This window comes from Mytilus edulis, chromosome 12 (assembly GCF_963676685.1).
Source record: "Mytilus edulis chromosome 12, xbMytEdul2.2, whole genome shotgun sequence".
Lineage (NCBI taxonomy): Eukaryota > Metazoa > Mollusca > Bivalvia > Mytilida > Mytilidae > Mytilus > Mytilus edulis.
Window position 1 is genome coordinate 40464252 of NC_092355.1, and position 19782 is coordinate 40484033.

Here is a 19782-nt window from a genome sequence, read left to right on the forward strand (position 1 = left end):
AATGACCTACCGCAAGTGGATCCCCAAAAATTGACCTAATCACAAACTAAAACATGTAATGTAAGCAAACCAATCAAAGTCAATAGACCATGACTGAGGGGGCGGAGCAAAATAATCTCCATGGCAATGAGATGTGACAATGCTAATACATCTGCATACCAATTATCATTGATGTACCACAAGTGGATCTCCATAAACTGACCTAATCACAAAGTAATACATGTAAAGTAAGCAAACCATTCAAAGTCAATAGACCATGACAGAGTGGGCGGAGCCAAAAAAATCTCCATGGCAATGAGATGTGGCAATGGTAATGCATCTGCATACCAATTATCATTGACGTACCACAAGTGGATCTCCATAAACTGACCTAATCACATACTAATACATGCAAAGTAAGCAAACCATTTAAAGTCAATAGACCATGACTGAGGGGGCGGAGCTAATTAATCTCCATGGCAATGAGATGTGGCAATGGTAATACATCTGCATACCAATTATCATTGACAAACCACTAGTGGTTCCCCATAAAACTGAGCTAATCACAAACTAATACATTGTTGACGCCGTCGCCGAAGCCGGAAACAGCATACCTATGTCTCGCTTTTTGACTCCGTCAAGGGGAGACAAAAATGAGGTCAAAAGCAGACCAAACTACCTGGTATGTATATTTTTGTTGAAACATAAAATTGTAGTCAAGGAAAAGGGACACCTCACAGAAGAAAACTTCTTAGCATAAGATATCATAATCTGCATAAAAGGTTTGAAGCATCCATATTTTCTCCCCTCTTAAATATAAAGCTTTTGAAATAGTTTACACTGCTGCAGCCAGGTAGTAATCAGTAAAACGTTTAAGTCTCTCATACATGTATATATATATATATATATAGATCTCTATTTTCACAGGCAATACAAAAATCAGTAAGCATTATTTTTCTTTATTATTCTATAAAATTTTTGTTTTTACAAATTGTCAATCCAGTTTTTTCCTTCAAAGATGCAGACTCACACAAGCCAATTCAGTCCCTTCTAAACAAACCACTTGAAGGATAAGGGCAAAAATTGTATGGCCCAGTCCTTAATGTCAGATCAAAACTTCTTCTGGCTATAATTCATCCAAAAGTGTTCAATGTAGTATGTCCACTGTCTTATTGATATCTTATAAAATGCTGCTTCCAAGACATTATATGTGACTGTGATAGCTCTATGCCTGTTATGTTAATACTCAATATGTACAGTTCCTCTAGAAAATCTACAAAACAGAAGTGAAAAATTATAATACATGAAAATTATGAATGGTATATGTACAATGATGTATATATGATCATGTTTTAAATAATTGTAAGAATAAAAATAATAGAAATCAAATGTCATCCTTATAAACACCTGTTTACTCAACAAGCATGTGACGTCAAAACTTGAAACCGTTAAATTTTGTTGAATTGCTTTGGGAGAGGAAAAAGTGAAAGAAGACAGTCAGCAGTTATGAAAAGATTTAATAAATAGTAAATATACTTTTCTATATTTATCTGATATAAGTTTTCATCAACAAAAAAATGACTCTTTAAGTGTTGTTGTAATACATGTATGTATTAGTACATGTATTTTAAATTCTGCTAATTTTATGTTTTCATTTATTGATAACCCTGTGTACCTGTGTACCGGGATACAGTGATTTTCACCATTTCATGAGACTCTATCCAAAGTTACAAGCAAATTTATTAACCTTATACAAATACAATGTATGATATAGAGTAACAATATATATATACTAACAGCTCTCTATTTGTTTTGTCCACTTAGGCATTAGGTGTCCGATATAAAATAATATCTTTAAAAAAAATTACCATGTATACAACATTTGTACAATGTATCACTTTCTTCATAGTTTAAATTTCTGCTCTAGTAACTTTAAATGACACTGGATGACTTGTAGAAGGTACCTAAAAAAAAGATTGATAATAAATAGACATTAGATTTAGGCTAAACAAAAACTAGAGGCTCTAAAGAGCCTGTGTCGCTCACCTTGGTCTATGTGACTATTAAACAAAAGAAGCAGATGGATTCATGACAAAATTGTATTTTGGTGATGTTGGTGTGTTTGTACATCTTACTTTACTGAACATCCTTGCTGCTTACAATTATCTCTATCTATAATGAACTTGGCCCAGTAGTTTCAGTGGAAAATGTTAGTAAAAATTTACAAATTTTATAAAAATTGTTGAAAATTGACTATAAAGGACAATAACTCCTTAGGGGGTCAATTGACCATTTCGGTCATGTTGACTTATTTGTAAATCTTACTTTGCTGAACATTATTGCTGTTTACAGTTTATCTCTATCTATAATAATATTCAAGACAATAACCAAAAACAGCAAAATTTCCTTAAAATTACCAATTCAGGGGCAGCAACCCAACAACGGGTTGTCCGATTCATCTGAAAATTTCGGGGCAGATAGATCTTGACCTGACAAACAATTTAACCCCATGTCAGATTTGCTCTAAACGCTTTGGTTTTTGAGTTATAAGCCAAAAACTGCATTTTACCCCTATGTTCTATTTTTAGCCATGGCGGCCATCTTGGTTGGATGGCCGGATCATCGAACACATTTTTTAAACTAGATACCCCAAAGATGATTGTAGATAAGTTTGGATTTATTTGGCCCAGTAGTTTCAGAGGAGAAGATTTTTGTAAAAGATTACTAAGATTTACGAAAAATGGTTAAAAATTGACTATAAAGGGCAATAACTCCTAAAGGGGTCAACTGACCATTTCGGTCATGTTGACTTATTTGTAAATCTTACTTTGCTGAACATAATGGCTGTTTACAGTTTATCTCTATCTATAATAATATACAAGATAATAACCAAAAACAGCAAAATTTCCTTAAAATTACTAATTCAGGGGCAGCAACCCAACAACAGGTTGTCAGATTCATCTGAAAATTTCAGGGTAGATAGATCTTCACCTGATAAACAATTTTACCAAATGTCAGATTTGCTCTAAATGCTTTGGTTTTTAAGTTATAAGCAAAAAACTGCATTTTACCCTTATGTTCTATTTTTAGCCGTGGCGGCCATCTTGGTTGGTTGGCCGGGTCACCGGACACATTTTTTAAACTAGATACCCCAAAGATAATTGTGGCCAAGTTTGGATAAATTTGGCCCAGTAGTTTCAGAGGAGAAGATTTTTGTAAAAGATTACTAAGATTTAGGAAAAATGGTAAAAAATTGACTATAAAGGGCAATAACTCCTATATGGGTCAACTGACCATTTCGGTAATGTTGACTTATTTGTAGGTCTTACTTTGCTGAACATTATTGCTGTTTACAGTTTATCTCTATCTATAATAATATTCAAGATAATAACCATATAACGGCAAAATTTCCTTAAAATTGCCAATTCAGGGGCAGCAACCCAACAACGGGTTGTCCGATTCGTCTGAAAATTTCAGGGCAGATAGATCTTGACTTAATAAACAATTTAACCCCATGTCAGATTTGCTCTAAATGCTTCGGTTTCAGAGTTATAAGCCAAAAACTGCATTTGACCCCTATGTTCTATTTTTAGCCATGGCGGCCATCTTGGTTGGTTGGCCGGGTAACCGAACACATTTTTTAAACTAGATACCCCAATGATTATTGTGACCAAGTTTGGTTAAATTTGGCCCAGTAGTTTCAGAGGAGAAGATTTTTGTAAAAGTTAACGACGACGGACGACGGACGACGGACGACGCCGGACGACGGACGCCGGACGCCAAGTGATGAGAAAAGCTCACTTGGCCCTTCGGGCCAGGTGAGCTAAAAAAGAGGCTCTAAAGAGCCTGTGTCGCTCACCTTGGTCAATGTGAATATTAAACAAAGGAAGCAGATGGATTCATGACAAAATTGTGTTTTGGTGATGGTGATGTGTTTGTAGATCTTACTTTACTGAACATTCTTGCTGCTCACAATTATCTCTATCTATAATGAACTTGGCCCAGTAGTTTAAGTGGAAAATGTTAGTAAAAAATTACAAATTTTATGAAAATTGTTAAAAATTGACTATAAAGGACAATAACTCCTTAGGGGGTCAATTGACCATTTCAGTCATGTTGACTTATTTGTAAATCTTACTTTGCTGTACATTATTGCTGTTTACAGTTTATCTCTATCTATAATAATATTCAAGATTATAACCCAAAACAGTAAAATTTCCTTAAAATTACCAATTTAGGGGCAGCAACCCAACAACGGGTTGTCCGATTCATCTTAAAATTTCTGGGCAGATAGATCTTGACCTGATAAACAATTTTACCCTTTGTCAGATTTGCTCTTAATGCTTTGGTTTTTGAGTTATAAACCAAAAACTGCATTTTACCCCTATGTTCTATTTTTAGCCATGGCGGCCATCTTGGTTGGATGGCCGGGTCACCAGACACATTTTTTAAACTAGATACCCCAAAGATGATTGTGGCCAAGTTTGGATTAATTTGGACCAGTAGTTATAGAGCGGAAGATTTTTGTAAAAGATTACTAAGATTTACGAAAAGTGGTTAAACATTGACTATAAAGGGCAATAACTCCTAAAGGGGTCATTTGACCATTTCGGTCACTTGACTTATTTGTAAATCTTACTTTGCTGAACATAATGGCTGTTTACAGTTTATCTCTATCTATAATAATATACAAGATAATAACCAAAAACAGCAAAATTTCCTTAAAATTACTAATTCAGGGGCAGCAACCCAACAACCATGACAACAGGTTGTCAGATTCATCTGAAAATTTCAGGGTAGATAGATCTTCACCTGATAAACAATTTTACCAAATGTCAGATTTGCTCTAAATGCTTTGGTTTTTAAGTTATAAGCAAAAAACTGCATTTTACCCTTATGTTCTATTTTTAGCCGTGGCGGCCATCTTGGTTGGTTGGCCGGGTCACCGGACACATTTTTTAAACTAGATACCCCAAAGATAATTGTGGACAAGTTTGGATAAATTTGGCCCAGTAGTTTCAGAGGAGAAGATTTTTGTAAAAGATTACTAAGATTTACGAAAAATGGTGAAAAATTGACTATAAAGGGCAATAACTCCTATATGGGTCAACTGACCATTTCGGTCATGTTGACTTATTTGTAGGTCTTACTTTGCTGAACATTATTGCTGTTTACAGTTTATCTCTATCTATAATAATATTCAAGATAATAACCATATAACGGCAAAATTTCCTTAAAATTGCCAATTCAGGGGCAGCAACCCAACAACGGGTTGTCCGATTCGTCTGAAAATTTCAGGGCAGATAGATCTTGACTTAATAAACAATTTAACCCCATGTCAGATTTGCTCTAAATGCTTCGGTTTCAGAGTTATAAGCCAAAAACTGCATTTGACCCCTATGTTCTATTTTTAGCCATGGCGGCCATCTTGGTTGGTTGGCCGGGTAACCGAACACATTTTTTTAACTACATACCCCAATGATTATTGTGACCAAGTTTGGTTAAATTTGGCCCAGTAGTTTCAGAGGAGAAGATTTTTGTAAAAGTTAACGACGACGGACGACGGACGACGCCGGACGACGGACGACGCCGGACGACGGACGCCGGACGCCAAGTGATGAGAAAAGCTCACTTGGCCCTTCGGGCCAGGTGAGCTAAAAAACTAAATATAGATTTATGGAGTTTAGTATGGCTTTCATTATCACTGAACTAGTATAAATATTTGTTTATGGCCAGTTGAAGGACACCTCTGGGTGCATTGAAGACCTACTGGTGACCTACTGGTGACCTTCTGTCTGTTCTATCATGTGTCTATGGTCGGGTTGTTGTCTCTTTGACACAATACTGTGCAATTGAAGATTTCCTGCTATTGCACAATACTGTGCAATTGAAAATTTCTTGCTATTGCACAATACTTACATGTAATATAACAATTTTGGACCCCGATTTGGACCAACTGGAAAACTGGGCCCCATGATAAAATATAAGTATATGTTTAGATTCAGCATCTCAAAGAACCCCAAGAATTCAATTTTTGTTAAAAAATCAAGCTAAGTATATTAAATTTTGGACCCTTTGGACCTTAATGTAGACCAATTTGAAAACAGGACCAAAAATTAAGAATCTGAATACACGGTTAGATTAAATCATTTGGCATATCAAAGAGCCCCAATAATTCATTTTTTGATGAAATCAAACATGTCAAACAAAGTTTAATTTTGGCTCCTTTTGGCCCCTAATTTGTTTGGACCAAAACTCAAAAAAAATTAATCCAAACCTTCCTTTTTGTTGTCATAAACCTATGTTAAAATTTCATAGATTTCTGTTAACTTATACTAAAATTATTGTGCGAAAACCAAAAAAATGCCTATTTTGGCCCTTTTTGGCCCCTAATTCCTAAAGTTAGAGTGCAAAAACCAATTGTCTTCAGACGACAACGACCCCAATGGGATACCAATATACAAAAAAATGTACGCCCAAAAAAAATCATTTTTTGCGGTCGTATAAAAAGAAAACATTTCAAGATCTCTCTCTTGTTTATTAAAACAATTATAGTCAACAAATTATTTGCGACTTTATGTCCTATCAAATTTGTGACTTTATGTCAGTTAACCTTTTCAACTACATGTACATGTAAATGGCAAAAAAATATTACATAAAAGATAACAAGAAAGCACACAAATTACACACTCACATTGACCTTTAAAACCAGCCTTAAAACCCATTCAAGGCGTATGATGCCATAATGCATCACCTTGGTACCGCCGTATGATGCCTTAATGCATCACCTTGCTACGGCCGCGTGATGCCATAATGCATCATGGAAAACGAAAAATACTCTGACCTACTTTCAGTTTTAATATTAGATCAATTACGTAAAGCTGTAAAGCGTACGTTACCACAATGTGTGAACAGGTTTCAATTATTAACATTATGTATAAATTTTGACAATAAAAGTCATTGTAATGTCATTTCTTCGTACTTTCGATTTGCGTTCATGATAAAATAATATGCCGCCATTTTTTCAATTTTGTTGACATGTGTAGTCAACGTGATCGCTTTAAAAAATGAAAGTTCATTACCTTCCACACAAAATATTTAAACCATTTATGTATCGCTGTTTTAAAAATTAATAATATTTACTTAGGACTGTTTAATAAATAAGATAAGCCGGTAATGGCTGTCTCTTTATGTAACATCTTTGCATGTTGTTGATTTACGCTCTGTTGACGATCGGAAGTTTACGGTTTTTGCCGACAAATAAATTTCACACGATGTGCAGGTGTTCTCCCAAATAAGGAAATCCATATTTTTGTGCAGCCAATCAAATTTTTCTAGGCTAAAAGGCGGTTCCATAGTAAAATAGTTGTGAAAAACGTAGTATTGTCGTCTGGGTGAAAATAAAAAAAATGTCTGAATCTTCGGATGAAGAGTTTGACGGATTTTCGCAAAATGAAGTTGATGCAGCTGCACAGCGGTACAATGATAGGCTTGCACAAATTGGGATAGGTGAATTAGATGTTGTTGATGATGAAAATGAAAGTGAAAATGATTTTTCTGATGAAAATGAACCCCTTGTTGTTGATGAAGCTGGTGACCGTCCTGCTGAAGCTGATGGGTGGCATGAAAATTTTAATTATTATGAGAGGGGATTACCACACATATTTTTACCACGTGGAAATACTGGTCCTACCACAGTTTTAGATCCAGATAAAGAGCCCGTGGATTTTTTCTCATTGCTGTTTACCAATGCCATTTTGCAATACATCATACAGGAGACAGACAGGTATGCCAATAAACAAATTCGTGATCATCCTGATGAAAATAAATCCCCATGGGTTACACCAACTGTTGAAGAAATGAAGGCTTTTCTAGGTTTATGTTTCTTGATGGGAATCAATGTAAAACCAGATATAAAATCCTACTGGAGCACAGATGTTATGCTGGAGACCCCGTACTTCAGTAAAGTCATGAAAAGGGATCGCTATATGCAAATTATGCGGTACATCCATTTTTCAAATAGTGAGCAAGCCCCACAGCCAGGGGATCCCAATTATTCTAAATTATACAAAATTGAATCGTTAATGAATATGTTCACAGATTCTATGGTAAACCAGTATATCCCTAAAAGGCAACTATCAGTTGATGAGGTGATGGTTCCATGGAAAGGACGACTGTCTTTTAAGCAGTATATGCCAGCTAAGCCTACCAAATGGGGAATAAAAATGTGGGCGATAGCTGAAGCTAATACAGGATATGTTTCCTTCTGTCAGGTATACAGTGGGAGGATAAATGGTGTCGCAGCTCATGGTCTGGCAAACCGTGTAGTCAAAAATTGTATTGAAAAGGCAAATGTTATAGGGCAAGGGTACCATATTTATATGGACAACTATTTCACTTCTCCCACCTTATTTACAGACTTGTTTGAACATTCTAACACTGCTGCATGTGGGACTGTAAGAATAAATAGGAGAGAGCTTCCTAAAGATATTATGAAGAAAAACCCTGAAGGTGTAATTAATCGTGGGGACATGCAGTTTAGACAGAAAGATGCAGTGGCTGCTGTTGTATGGAAGGACAAAAAAAATGTAAACTTAATTTCAAGCATACACGATTTCTCAGTAGGTGCAGTGCAGAGGAATGTGCAACAAGCAGATGGTATTTTTCAACGACAAGAGATACCATGTCCACAGATGATCTCTGATTACACACAGTACATGGGAGGGGTTGATAGGGCTGACCAGTACATCCAGTACTATGTTTTCCAACACAAAACACTGAAATGGCCTAAAAGGATTTTCTTCACAATGATAGAAATGTTGAAATTTGATGCCTTTAGGCTTTTTCTGGCTTCTCCTCATCATCAACCAGGCCCTGGTAAGAGACCAACAACCTTTTTGAAGTTTTCCAAGGCAGTAGCAGCAGGACTGATAGCTGGATATACAGGTGGTTCAGTTCGTAAAGGCCGCCCATCACTTGTCCCGGTTGATGACCGTCTTACACAGAGACACTTGCCAGGTTCCTTTGGAAATAAAAGTTGGTGCCATGTCTGTCACATGAGAGTGAAAAACAATCAACAAGAGACGCGTAGACAAACAAAATTTGGCTGTCTAGATTGTGGAAAGCACCTCTGTCTCCCAGAGTGTTTCACGGTGTTCCATTCTGTTAAAAATTACTGTTAGTGTTATAGCTGTGTTGTTAGTTCCAGACAATTTTGAATTTATTGACTTTACCGTTTCAATTTGCGAATTTATTTATTTATAAACTATGAACAAAACTAAAGAATAACTGATGAAGGATATATTTAAAAAGATGGTATCAAGAGACATTTTAAAATAAAGAAGGAATTTTATAGAGAGATCAGGACAACAAATAGTAGTTAACTGGACAATGAAAAAAAAATTAAAGACTTGAAAAGAGGCAAGTAACAAAAAAATTTAAAACTGTTATTTTTGTTTGTTACATAACCTTATAGCAGTTTAAAAATTAAATCAAAATAATATTATTTTTTGGTCAAATATCTAATTGTTCATTTGATTTTGATTTTTTTAAAAGTATTTTTTTTTTTATCTGCTTAAATTGCTATTAGGTTGCATGCCTGTTACTTAGTTTGAAATGAATATTTTCAAGGAAGGTAATTTACTTTGACAAGTACAGAGATTATTTGTTTAATCATTGAACAAGTACAAATTTTTATTTGCCATAGAACCGTAACAAGAAATTCTGTTTTACCCAAGTTACTTAAAAACATACGGCAACGTATTTAAAAAGAGTTGTCGTCCGCCAAATTACAATTGAGTTATCTCTCTTTAATTGTTGTTGACATGAACGACGCTTTGCAAATGGCGGATTTCAATCGCTGGTAATTCTCGCGTTGTCGGTCGTTTATCGTCTTCCCAATCAGTTATGGTGTTGTCATAGACATTTCATCTTATTCTTTGAAACAAAATGAAACATAGAACGTAAGTAAATATCTCAGAAAGGGAACGGTCAGAAGAAACTCTCCCCTTCGCAGACATATATTTGTAAACATTCAGTTATAAAAAAAAAACTCGTTCGTCATAGACCTAAACTGTTGATATTTCTTCCGTTTCATATCGCTCTAACCACACCACAACTCAAAACAAGTAGGGTACGACTTAACCTTAAAATATTTTAACGAAAATCGATCTCAAATAGCGGTAATTGCTGTTTGAAGTTCCGAGGCGATTTTTTTTTGAGCACATGTCAAATTAATCCCGGCCACGAAACTGCTCGTGCTAATAAATCTCCGGCTATACGAACGCGCCAAAAAAAACAATTCCGTACTGAAAGTGTTAAAAGTCTGTTATACATATATAATTCAGTGCATGTGGTTGTCCTTTGTTTATGTACATGTACAAAAAAGTAAAATCACAAAAATACTGAACTTAGAGGAAGATCAATTGGGAAAGTCCATAATCACATGGCAAAATCAAATAACAAAACGCATCAAACACGAATGGACAAGAACTGTCATATTCCTGACTTGGTACAGGCATTTTCAAATGTAGAAATGGTAATGGTTATAAAGAATGCTTTCATTGCCATGATTGCTATTGGGTCCTTTCACCCTAATAACATGTTCACCCTGGGTTATTCGCCCATAGAGTCTGTTTGTCCTACTAAAAAAATGGTTATTTAGATCTTACTACATGTACATGTACTAACTAAATGTTGTATATATAATATATATCATAAAATTTAGAATGGAAATGGGGAATGTGCCATAGAGACAACAACCCGACCATAGGGCAGACAACAGCAGAAGGTCACCAACACTGAACAGGTCTTCAATGACAAGAAATTCCAGTACCGTGAGGCGTCTCATGTATATATATATACAACATGTATATCATACAAGCATTTTTTTTTTTGTATAAAAAAAATTGATATAAATCAGACTGTTTAATAGTTTTCTGTTTGGAATGCTTTACATTTGTTATTTCTGGGTTATTTAGATCTTACTACATTTTGTACATGTTTATACATGTATGTTAAAGTCAATGACAGTATGGATTAACTCATTGTTAAAGGACGTATAGTCATGATAGTGTTTAATGACAGTAACATAGAAAGTATGTGACTGTGACAGACTGTCAATTGATCTCTAGCATGTCTACCTGTTATATATAATTATCATGGTAATGGTTATAAAGAATGCTTTCATTGCCATGATTGCTATTGGGTCCTTTCACCCTAATAACATGTTCACCCTGGGTTATTCGCCCATAGAGTCTGTTTGTCCTACTAAAAAAAATAATATTGACATGAGGGCATTGAAGTTGAAAAAAGATATTTTTATTCTTTAAATTTATGAAAACTGTATAATGAAAATATGTCAAAGCTGATGGCTTGTTTTGGATCAATTATTAATCAATGACATAACAAACATGGCAAATCAAAGGAAAAAAATAAATTGGTTTCGGCTATACAAACAATGACAAATATTAGGGTAATTTTTCAACAGACTTTCAACACATTCTGTTCACATAATAAACATGAAAAACAAAGAAACTAGGAAACCTTTTGGAAAAAAATATTGAAAATCAGACAAACGAATGGACCCTAGGCGAACAGATACTAGGGCGAACGTGAATCAGGGTGAACGACTATTAATCCAGATCTTCCTATTTGGATATTTCAATTCAAATATTTAGGTTTATTTAATATTTATAAAATAATAAAATTAAAATAAATAATGTAACTTAACAGGTTAGGCAGCAACCATTTGATTTTCTGGGGGGGGGGGGGGGGGCTATGGTGTTTTTTTCTGTACAAACTTTTTTTTCGCCTTTGGCGAAGAACAATCTATTTTTTTAGCGACAAACAGAAAACAATTTTTTTCTTTCAATTTTAGCATTACATATAGTGGCAGCTGAGGGTCCAAAACAAATTATTTTTTTCACCAAAAACTGGAAACCAACTCTTTTTTCCAAAAAAAACCATAGTCCCCACCCCCCCCCCCCCCCCAGAAAATCAAATGGTTGCTGCCTTAACTGTCATGACTTCATGTCTTAGTATTGTCTAGCATTTCACTGTTGCAATGTACATGGAACCCTTGGCCTAAATTAATATATTGTATGTTTTCCCTATCCCAACGTCGACCCTGCCAAGCCAGGTGTTGGTACATGTAGGTAGGTAGGGAAATAATTTATTTTTCCAAAAAGCTTGAATAATATCGTACAATCCGGCAAGCCAGGAAATTGGAAATGAATAAAATAATATTTGACTTAGTTTTGACAATAAAATTTTATGAGTAGCACTGTTTTTGCAGGGTCGGTCGGGATTGGGGAAACAAACAATATTTTATTTTAGGCCCAGTAAACACTCGAACATATATACTAAACTGAGTCATTGCCCCTCCCCCTTTCCAAAAAATAAAAAAAAACATCCTGTTTTAAGAATGTTCTTTTATTCCACATTTAAGAAAAAAAAAGTAATCATGTTGTTAAACCTACCACTTTCAACTGGGAGAAGTATTTTGTATTCCTTCAGCCTCCTTTGGCTCTGAAAAGGCCTCTGAATGTCTGTATTTTGGTCTTCATACTCATATAAACTTCAAGTTTCCATTTGTAACTTTTAATTACCCTGATGAAACTCTTTACCAAGTTTGTAACAGTGTGGTGTATAAACTCTGAGTAACAATAAGTAGTAAACATCCATTCTCTGTGGGATAACACTATAAACAAGTCTGCTTTCTTCAGATGTTCAGTTGAATTTCTTCTGTGGTAATTTGTACGGAGCGGATACTTTCGGCCCAAAAGCTAATTTGAAATGAAATTTTACATCTCTGTGACGCAAACTTAGCTTTGGTTGTGTCTTTAGAGTAACATTAGTAAAGAACACACTAGAATTTCTTTGATGACAGCTGCATATTGTATGATAAACAACATCGTAAATTTGCCTCCACATGTAGTGCAGCATAACCGGAAGTGATAAATTGTTTACAAGACACGATGCACTGAACAAAAATCATCAGTAAAAATAATTTATCTAACAAATTGAACGTAGTAAACACTGAATCTTTACTACATTATCAATTTCTTAACACTGTTAATTGCAGTTGTATAAAAACTGCAGAATAATCTATGAAATTATATTTTTTACTTGTTTTGAAGTTCAACAAGAGTTGTCTATCTTGAAATAGTAAGAAAAAGCGGTTAATTTAAAATGAATATAACTATTTACTGATAATATGCTACAAATATAATTTTTTGATATGTTGTTAGGGAGATTCCATATTTTCTGAAATGCTAAATGGTTTACTACAACTCGCCTGTTCACAGCAGATATATGTTATAGCATCCATCCTATTTCCAATAGTTATATAGTGGAAAAAACATGCCCATCTGAATTTTTATCAAGGTATAAATGACATAAATAGTAGGCATTAACAATTATGGTTAAAAATATGTTATTTTTTACTCAAATTATGTCACATAACGAAATATCAAGCATATTGGTTACATAGGGTAAATCACTTTTTCTTCATATTGCATGATTCTTAGGTGGAATGGTACTTAAACATAACATATTTTATACGTTTCCAGCTCGTATACTAACATATTTGCTGCATTCGGTGAATAGATGCAATTTTTGTTTTGCTTTGATCCACAATGATAGAAGACAAAAGTATAATGTTTTGTATTGTGTAAAACAATGATAAACATTCATTGAATAAAAATGAGATCTCTAGAGAATGTCACTTTTACAGTTGTAATTGTTATAAAATAGCAATATTAGAACAATTTGTATTACTTATGCAGCTACTAAAAAATCAGGTCAGACCTCAACATGGATGAAATTAGCGACACAACTGATACAATTAAAAAAAGACATATGGTGTTATCATTGAAGATGATAATGCATAATATATCATAGATGTAGTGCCTTAATATGATACAATATATGTGAAACCATAACTTGGAAATCAAAAGACATGTGTTTACAAAACGATGTATAATAATGACATTAACAGAACGACATAAACAATGATGAAGAAGAAATGATACACACATTTTTTTTTTAATTTTTTTTTAAATGTATGATGTCACACGTCATTATTGAATGTTAACCAGGTAACAAAAATCTACCATCTTCATCTTCTCGTCCTTTTGGAGTGCAAACGACGTAGTTGTAAACAACCTTATCTCACCACATGGTCTTCAACAAGGAACATTCTAATAAAAAAATATGGTCTTCCAGAGACCTTCATCAACCATTTCAAATTAAAAAATAACTCTGATCATCGATGTTGAACATTAATAACATGTGTATGAAGACAAATATTTCAAATTGATCACAGTGCTCTATTCCAGTATGACTTTTTTATAAGAAAAATGTTACAATCTACATACAATTTTTTTTATGATATTCATAAAATTTCAATACTGTCTAGTACCAGTTACTTCTTAGGAAGAAAGATAAGAAGTCAGCAATATCCTTTAATTTTTTTCTTCAGCTATACAGATGATTTTCTTTCTCTTAATATTTACAACATTTTGTTGCATTGTCGAACGAATCAATTCAATCGAACTAGAGATAAATAGAGAATAATACATGGCAAAATCCGTATCGCATGCTGTATCACCACGAGAAACCAATATCAGTCCCGAGGGCCGAAGGTCCCGAGGGTTGATATTGGTTTCTCGTGGTGATACAGCATGCGATACGGATTTTGCCATGTATTATTCTGTTTATCATATATTTGAATGGAATAACATTTTTATGTGGTGTATCTAAAGTCCGTGATTAGTATCTGTTAATTGACCGAAAATATGTGAGAATGATGTAAATTTCAGCTGAATTTTTGTCTATAAATTTCCTTATTTGCTTATCTCAATCATTACATGATAGTCGTGACAAAATTCGGGATCGATTATACTGATATACCACAAAACATGTTCAATAGCACTAATAAACTGCTAAATTAATATATTTCAAACCTTGATGTATTTTCATGTATTTAAATACATTCACAAACGATACTTTAAATCAAACCTGCGATTTGTTTTAAACCTCCAACTATCAGCTGTAGAATACAACACATCTTCCCAATATTTGTTTTCAAGTTAAACCAAATTCCACTGTGAACTTTATTTTATTTCTGTAATATCATTTGTATGAATTAGGTTGTGGATGAGGGGCCTTCATTTCTGATTTTTTTTATTTTTAGGACATTTTCTCTATTCTTTATAATTTTCGCCTGTTCTTTGATATGTTTGTTCAAGCAACCTTTTCTTCGTTTTTCTGGTCTGTTTTTTTCTATCATGTATTATTTAAGCCAATTTTGCCTTTATTCTCTATTCTATTTACCCTATCCTGATCTTGATACATAAATGTGAACAACAATGTTACCAAATATCATCTATTCAAAGATTATGGTCAGACAGAGGGATTCTTGTATATGTCTGTATATGAACTACACATTCTGACATGGTACTAATTATGCTGCACTTATTAAAATATGCATACTTTATTGATTAAAGATTTCTTCACTTAGTGCTTGAATGTAAAATGTGGTTTTTTTCAGGGGGAAAATATATACGGATACCATGATTACTTCAGGAGTTTGTGCTACTTCATCCTTTATAATAACTAAAATATGAGCCTTGGAACTTCCATAAATGAAACTCTGATGCTAAAACTAATAAATAAATATTTTAATATAACACCTTTTTTATTTCATAACAAAACAAATCATATTTATAACAACAAAATTTAAGCAATTACATGTAATGTACTTTTACTATGTAGTGTTAAACAATATACTAGAGAAAGAAAATAGGTCTTTTGATGATTTTGTAATGAGTTCTATTCTGAATCTGTGTCATAAATCACCCATTTTCTCTTGCAAGTATTTGGTTTCTTATTTTCCTTTTGTCCCTCATTTGGATGCATGTAATTTATGATTACGTCACCTTTGATGTTTGCATTGTTAAGAATAGATGGAAGAGAACATTGCCGTCTATAACCTTGAGCAATATCTGTATTTGGAAAAGTGTTAACATCAGCAGTAGTGCTAGAAATTGATTCAATAGGAACTTCTGGAGTAATGGTTATAGTATTTGTATTGCTATTTATTTGTACTATTTCATAGTTAGCAATGTCGTTAAATGCAGTTTCAACGATTTCCTGAGAAGCGCGAAATAACAGCTGATGTTCATTATCATTTGGTATAAAATTATCTTCAAAACAAGTTATTGTACTGTCTACAGAAACTGTCTTGTTAAAATTAGTAAGAACAGACGACATTTCTCTCTGTTGATTGATTGATGCCTTCGAATAATTATTAATTGATGCCAAACTTTTGTGACCTGAGTGCTGCTGTACCAATGTATCTTGGACTCCATTGTGTATCAAAGTTGTTATTCCAGTCTTTCTAGCACTATGGTTAACTTTTCGTCCCTCTATCCCACCTTCCTCTGCCATCGTCTTAACTATTTTACCAATTGTGTTTTTACCCATTGCCATATTTTTGAACCATTCACCGCTTGAAGCCTTATTGCTTATTCCCACATAAAACTTTGCCTCATCTTCTTTCATATTTACAGGTCGATTTTGAGCATACAACAAGTACATCTGGATGGGACATCTTTGATTTCCTGAAAAAGAAAAAAAATAATAAGAATAGATATAGGAGGATGTGGTTTTAATAGTATTTACTAAGTTTATGTGCTTTTGTTTTGTGTCTTTTCATCTCCGCAAATGTTTTTTTTTGTTTCACTTTATTTGAGATGATTAAACGATATGGGGTTTTCTCATTGTTGAAGGCTGTACAGTTGCCTACATCTTATTTTATTTGATCTTTGGTGGATATATAGTTGTGTCATTGGCAATAATACCACATCTCCTTTTTTTATAAGACAAGAAGTATGTTTAGTATTCAAAAAGGTATATATCTAAAATAATTATATACCTTTATCCTCGAACATCTTTGGGGGGAATGCTCTTGAATCACTGTTAACTCCCGTCCTTGTTTTAGTAGCCCTCTCTGAGTATTCCAAATATCGTTCACCTGACGAAGTTGTCTTCAGCTCCACATCACCCCATCTTAAATGTTCATGCTCTGTACGAGATCTCATCCCAAAATACATGCTGTTGTTTAGAAATACAGTGTTCAATAAGGACTGTGCATTTCCTGAAAAATAAATGATATATTTAATAAAAAAAAATGCATATAAGAAGCAGGGGGTGTATATAAATATACATTTTTGTGGCATAACCACCTTTTTGTACACAATATTGTAGGTATGTTTTGAGATTTTTGAGTATGTGTTGATTATGTGTTGCTGTGCATTGAACATTGGGGTTCAGTAATGAGTATATACAAATCGACAGACGGACACATCTATGAGTTGTACATAAATATTTCATCATAGATGGCGTTAATATCTTTTGCTGGGGATCATTAATTTACCTGTTTGGTTCGTGATGCATGTACTTATTATAAAATGAATCATAAAACATGGGTAATCATTTTTTTAGACTACAAAGTTATTTTTATCTTATATATCTATGTTCAGTACCAGCATGTTTATAAATTATAGGATTTCATTACATGGAGAAAAAAATGTATACATTTATGTACTTGCCTCCACCCAATAATCCTTTCTGATACAACATGTCTAGTTCCTCTTTTGTAAAGGGGTCAGCCTGGTTGGGCCTGTTTCCTTTGCCTTGTTGTCTTCGGTATTTTCTTTTAGATGTCAGCACATCTCTAGAATGCTTGAAGTCCTTATCCTCTATCAAGTTCACTAGTGATCCCTTTTCTGCCAAAAACCAATTGATACTGCCCTGCATAGATTTTAGAGTGTCAGGCTCATATTCTCCGCCATCGCCCTTTTTAGCGGTCATAAAGAACCTTGCTAGGAATAAATCTAATTCGGGAGAAGGAATGCTTTCCACCTCTCTCTCCTCATTCTGTTGATTCAACCAAGTTTTGAATTTTCCAACGTCTGACTTTGTCTTTCTGACTGTGTTTCCATTACGCATCTCCGCCAAGAAGGCATTTGTTGCTTCCCTTTCCTTGTCACGAGAGTTGATTATGTCCTCTAATTGAAGAATGTCTTCTGATAGATCGTTCATCACTCGTTCTCCCATCTCGATTGAATGCGGACTCCTCGACATGACACTTTTTTGACAGTTGTTGTCGTCTGCAATTGATAATAAAATCCGATAAGTGCCGGATAGTAAAATATGAGAAGTTCCGAAAGGGGTGCGATACGGGGTATGCGATACGGGTTTAGCCATGCGATTAGGGGTATGCGATAAAGGGTAGGTGATACAGACTGGAAAAAAGAACCTTTATTAGATATACAAAATTGCTGTATTTTGTACTAAATATATGATAAAGGGCAAATTAATACTACAGATACGGTTAAGTCTGCCTCATATCTTGATCAACATCTATAAATTGGCAATGAAGTTGAAAACAGAACATTACTCAAAAGAAGATGGTTTAAGCTTCATCAATTGTAAACTTTCCATTTCTATGTTGCAACACTTTAGCAGCGCCTGCATACAGATTAATGTTTTTCCAAATTGATGTGATATTTCGGGGCTTGTATTTCCTATCATAATTTCTTCGATAGAAAATTGCTGCTCACAAGACGCTATTAAACCAAATGTTCCAAATGGGGAAGATGAAATCATCCCTTCGTGATTTTTTCGGACGCCATCACCAGTTGGTTGACCGTTATGAAATAACCGTTTCACAGATGATTTAGGACATGTGCCTTATGTCGTAATACAATACCCTTTCTTTGCCACGAGTATTCATGAATTAGTCTATTTATCGGATGCTTTATAACATAACCAACATGACAGGCTCACTTCAGGAGCACCTGAGTCCACCCCAAGGTTTTGGTTCGTGTTGCTCAGTCTTTTGTTTTCTGTGTTGTGTCGTTCTTACCACTACGTGTCCGTTTACCTTTATATTTTTAGCCATAATGTTGTCAGTCTATTTGCAATGTATGAGTTTGACTGTCCTTGTGATAACTTTCGTCCCTCTTTCAAGTTGTTCGTTTGCGTCAAGTAAAACACTAAAGTAGTGAATAGAAGAGAACATTATTAAGATAATATTTTGACAGACATCAACAGCTTTTTTCTTTTAATTTGATCAACTTGAATCCTATGTATGAAGTTATTTTTAACTTTAACATGATACATTCAGTATGATTTTTTTTAGTTCTAAATGAAAGCCATGGTCAATGCGTGTCTATCAGTTGTGTAGAACCAACGTCCAGCAAACGTTCTTACTATTTTCAACTTTTACTTTTTTTTTGTTATGATCCAAATTACACGTATGAAACATGTTAAAACATATTTAAGACATCGAATTTTCCTAAACTATATAGAAATACTAACAACTTCTTCTACAAACGATGTTTACGACCTTAATTATCCATAACCATATTACATTGACAGTTCTATTATATCACCGAATTCAGAATTTTTCTGAAATTGATTGAAGGCGTCTGGTTCAATGTTTTATATTCTGCTTATATTTATGTTTAAGTTTTTTAAATGACTTGTGATTGTTTTACATCATTCCCTTCATCTACCTCATTGATTTGATAGGTGGTTTTTGTGTCATTGCAATTCATAACGTGTTTATTTATTTTTTTATTGGCTTAAGAAAAAGTAGTGTATTTGATTTATATAATAGTCAACATAAAATACGATACACTTGTTTTAAATATAATATATCATTAAGTATAATAGATAAAAAGAACTATATTTTTCACTGAAAAAAAAATACTAATTTAGAAAGCAAATGGG

General features: G+C 33.9%; 3 protein-coding genes and 1 long non-coding RNA gene across 4 annotated transcripts; 1 reads left to right on the forward strand and 3 right to left on the reverse strand.

Moving 5' to 3' along the window:
* Window positions 1-922: 922 nt before the first annotated feature.
* Window positions 923-12939, reverse strand: LOC139498466 (uncharacterized). The gene is made up of 3 exons (XR_011657941.1): window positions 12459-12939; window positions 1848-1943; window positions 923-1252 (listed from the first exon to the last, which is right to left on the reverse strand). It is a non-coding gene; the product is annotated as an uncharacterized lncRNA (long non-coding RNA).
* On the forward strand, window positions 6948-9415 carry LOC139498458 (piggyBac transposable element-derived protein 4-like). Its single transcript, XM_071286846.1, has one exon. It carries the CDS (start codon window positions 7389-7391, stop codon window positions 9159-9161), a length of 1773 nt encoding a protein of 590 aa, XP_071142947.1. The 5' UTR covers window positions 6948-7388; the 3' UTR covers window positions 9162-9415.
* Window positions 12940-15660: 2721 nt separating the features above from the next.
* LOC139498459 (uncharacterized) lies at window positions 15661-18355 on the reverse strand. Its single transcript, XM_071286847.1, has 2 exons — window positions 16919-18355; window positions 15661-16604 (listed from the first exon to the last, which is right to left on the reverse strand). The coding sequence occupies exons 1-2, from the start codon at window positions 17304-17306 to the stop codon at window positions 15814-15816; spliced, it is 1179 nt and encodes a 392-aa protein (XP_071142948.1). The 5' UTR covers window positions 17307-18355; the 3' UTR covers window positions 15661-15813.
* Window positions 17557-18102, reverse strand: LOC139497618 (uncharacterized). The gene has a single exon (XM_071285850.1). It carries the CDS (start codon window positions 18100-18102, stop codon window positions 17557-17559), a length of 546 nt encoding a protein of 181 aa, XP_071141951.1.
* Window positions 18356-19782: the final 1427 nt, after the last annotated feature.

Coding starts and splice junctions, on each gene's coding strand:
- LOC139498458 (XM_071286846.1), top strand. CDS start 7,389: ATGTCTGAATCTTCGGATGAAGAGTTTGACGGATTTTCGCAAAATGAA.
- LOC139498459 (XM_071286847.1), bottom strand. CDS start 17,306: ATGTTCAATGCACAGCAACACATAATCAACACATACTCAAAAATCTCA. Junction 16,605..16,918: donor AAAGATGTTCGAGGATAAAG/GTATATAATTAT, acceptor TTTCTTTTTCAG/GAAATCAAAGATGTCCCATC.
- LOC139497618 (XM_071285850.1), bottom strand. CDS start 18,102: ATGGGAGAACGAGTGATGAACGATCTATCAGAAGACATTCTTCAATTA.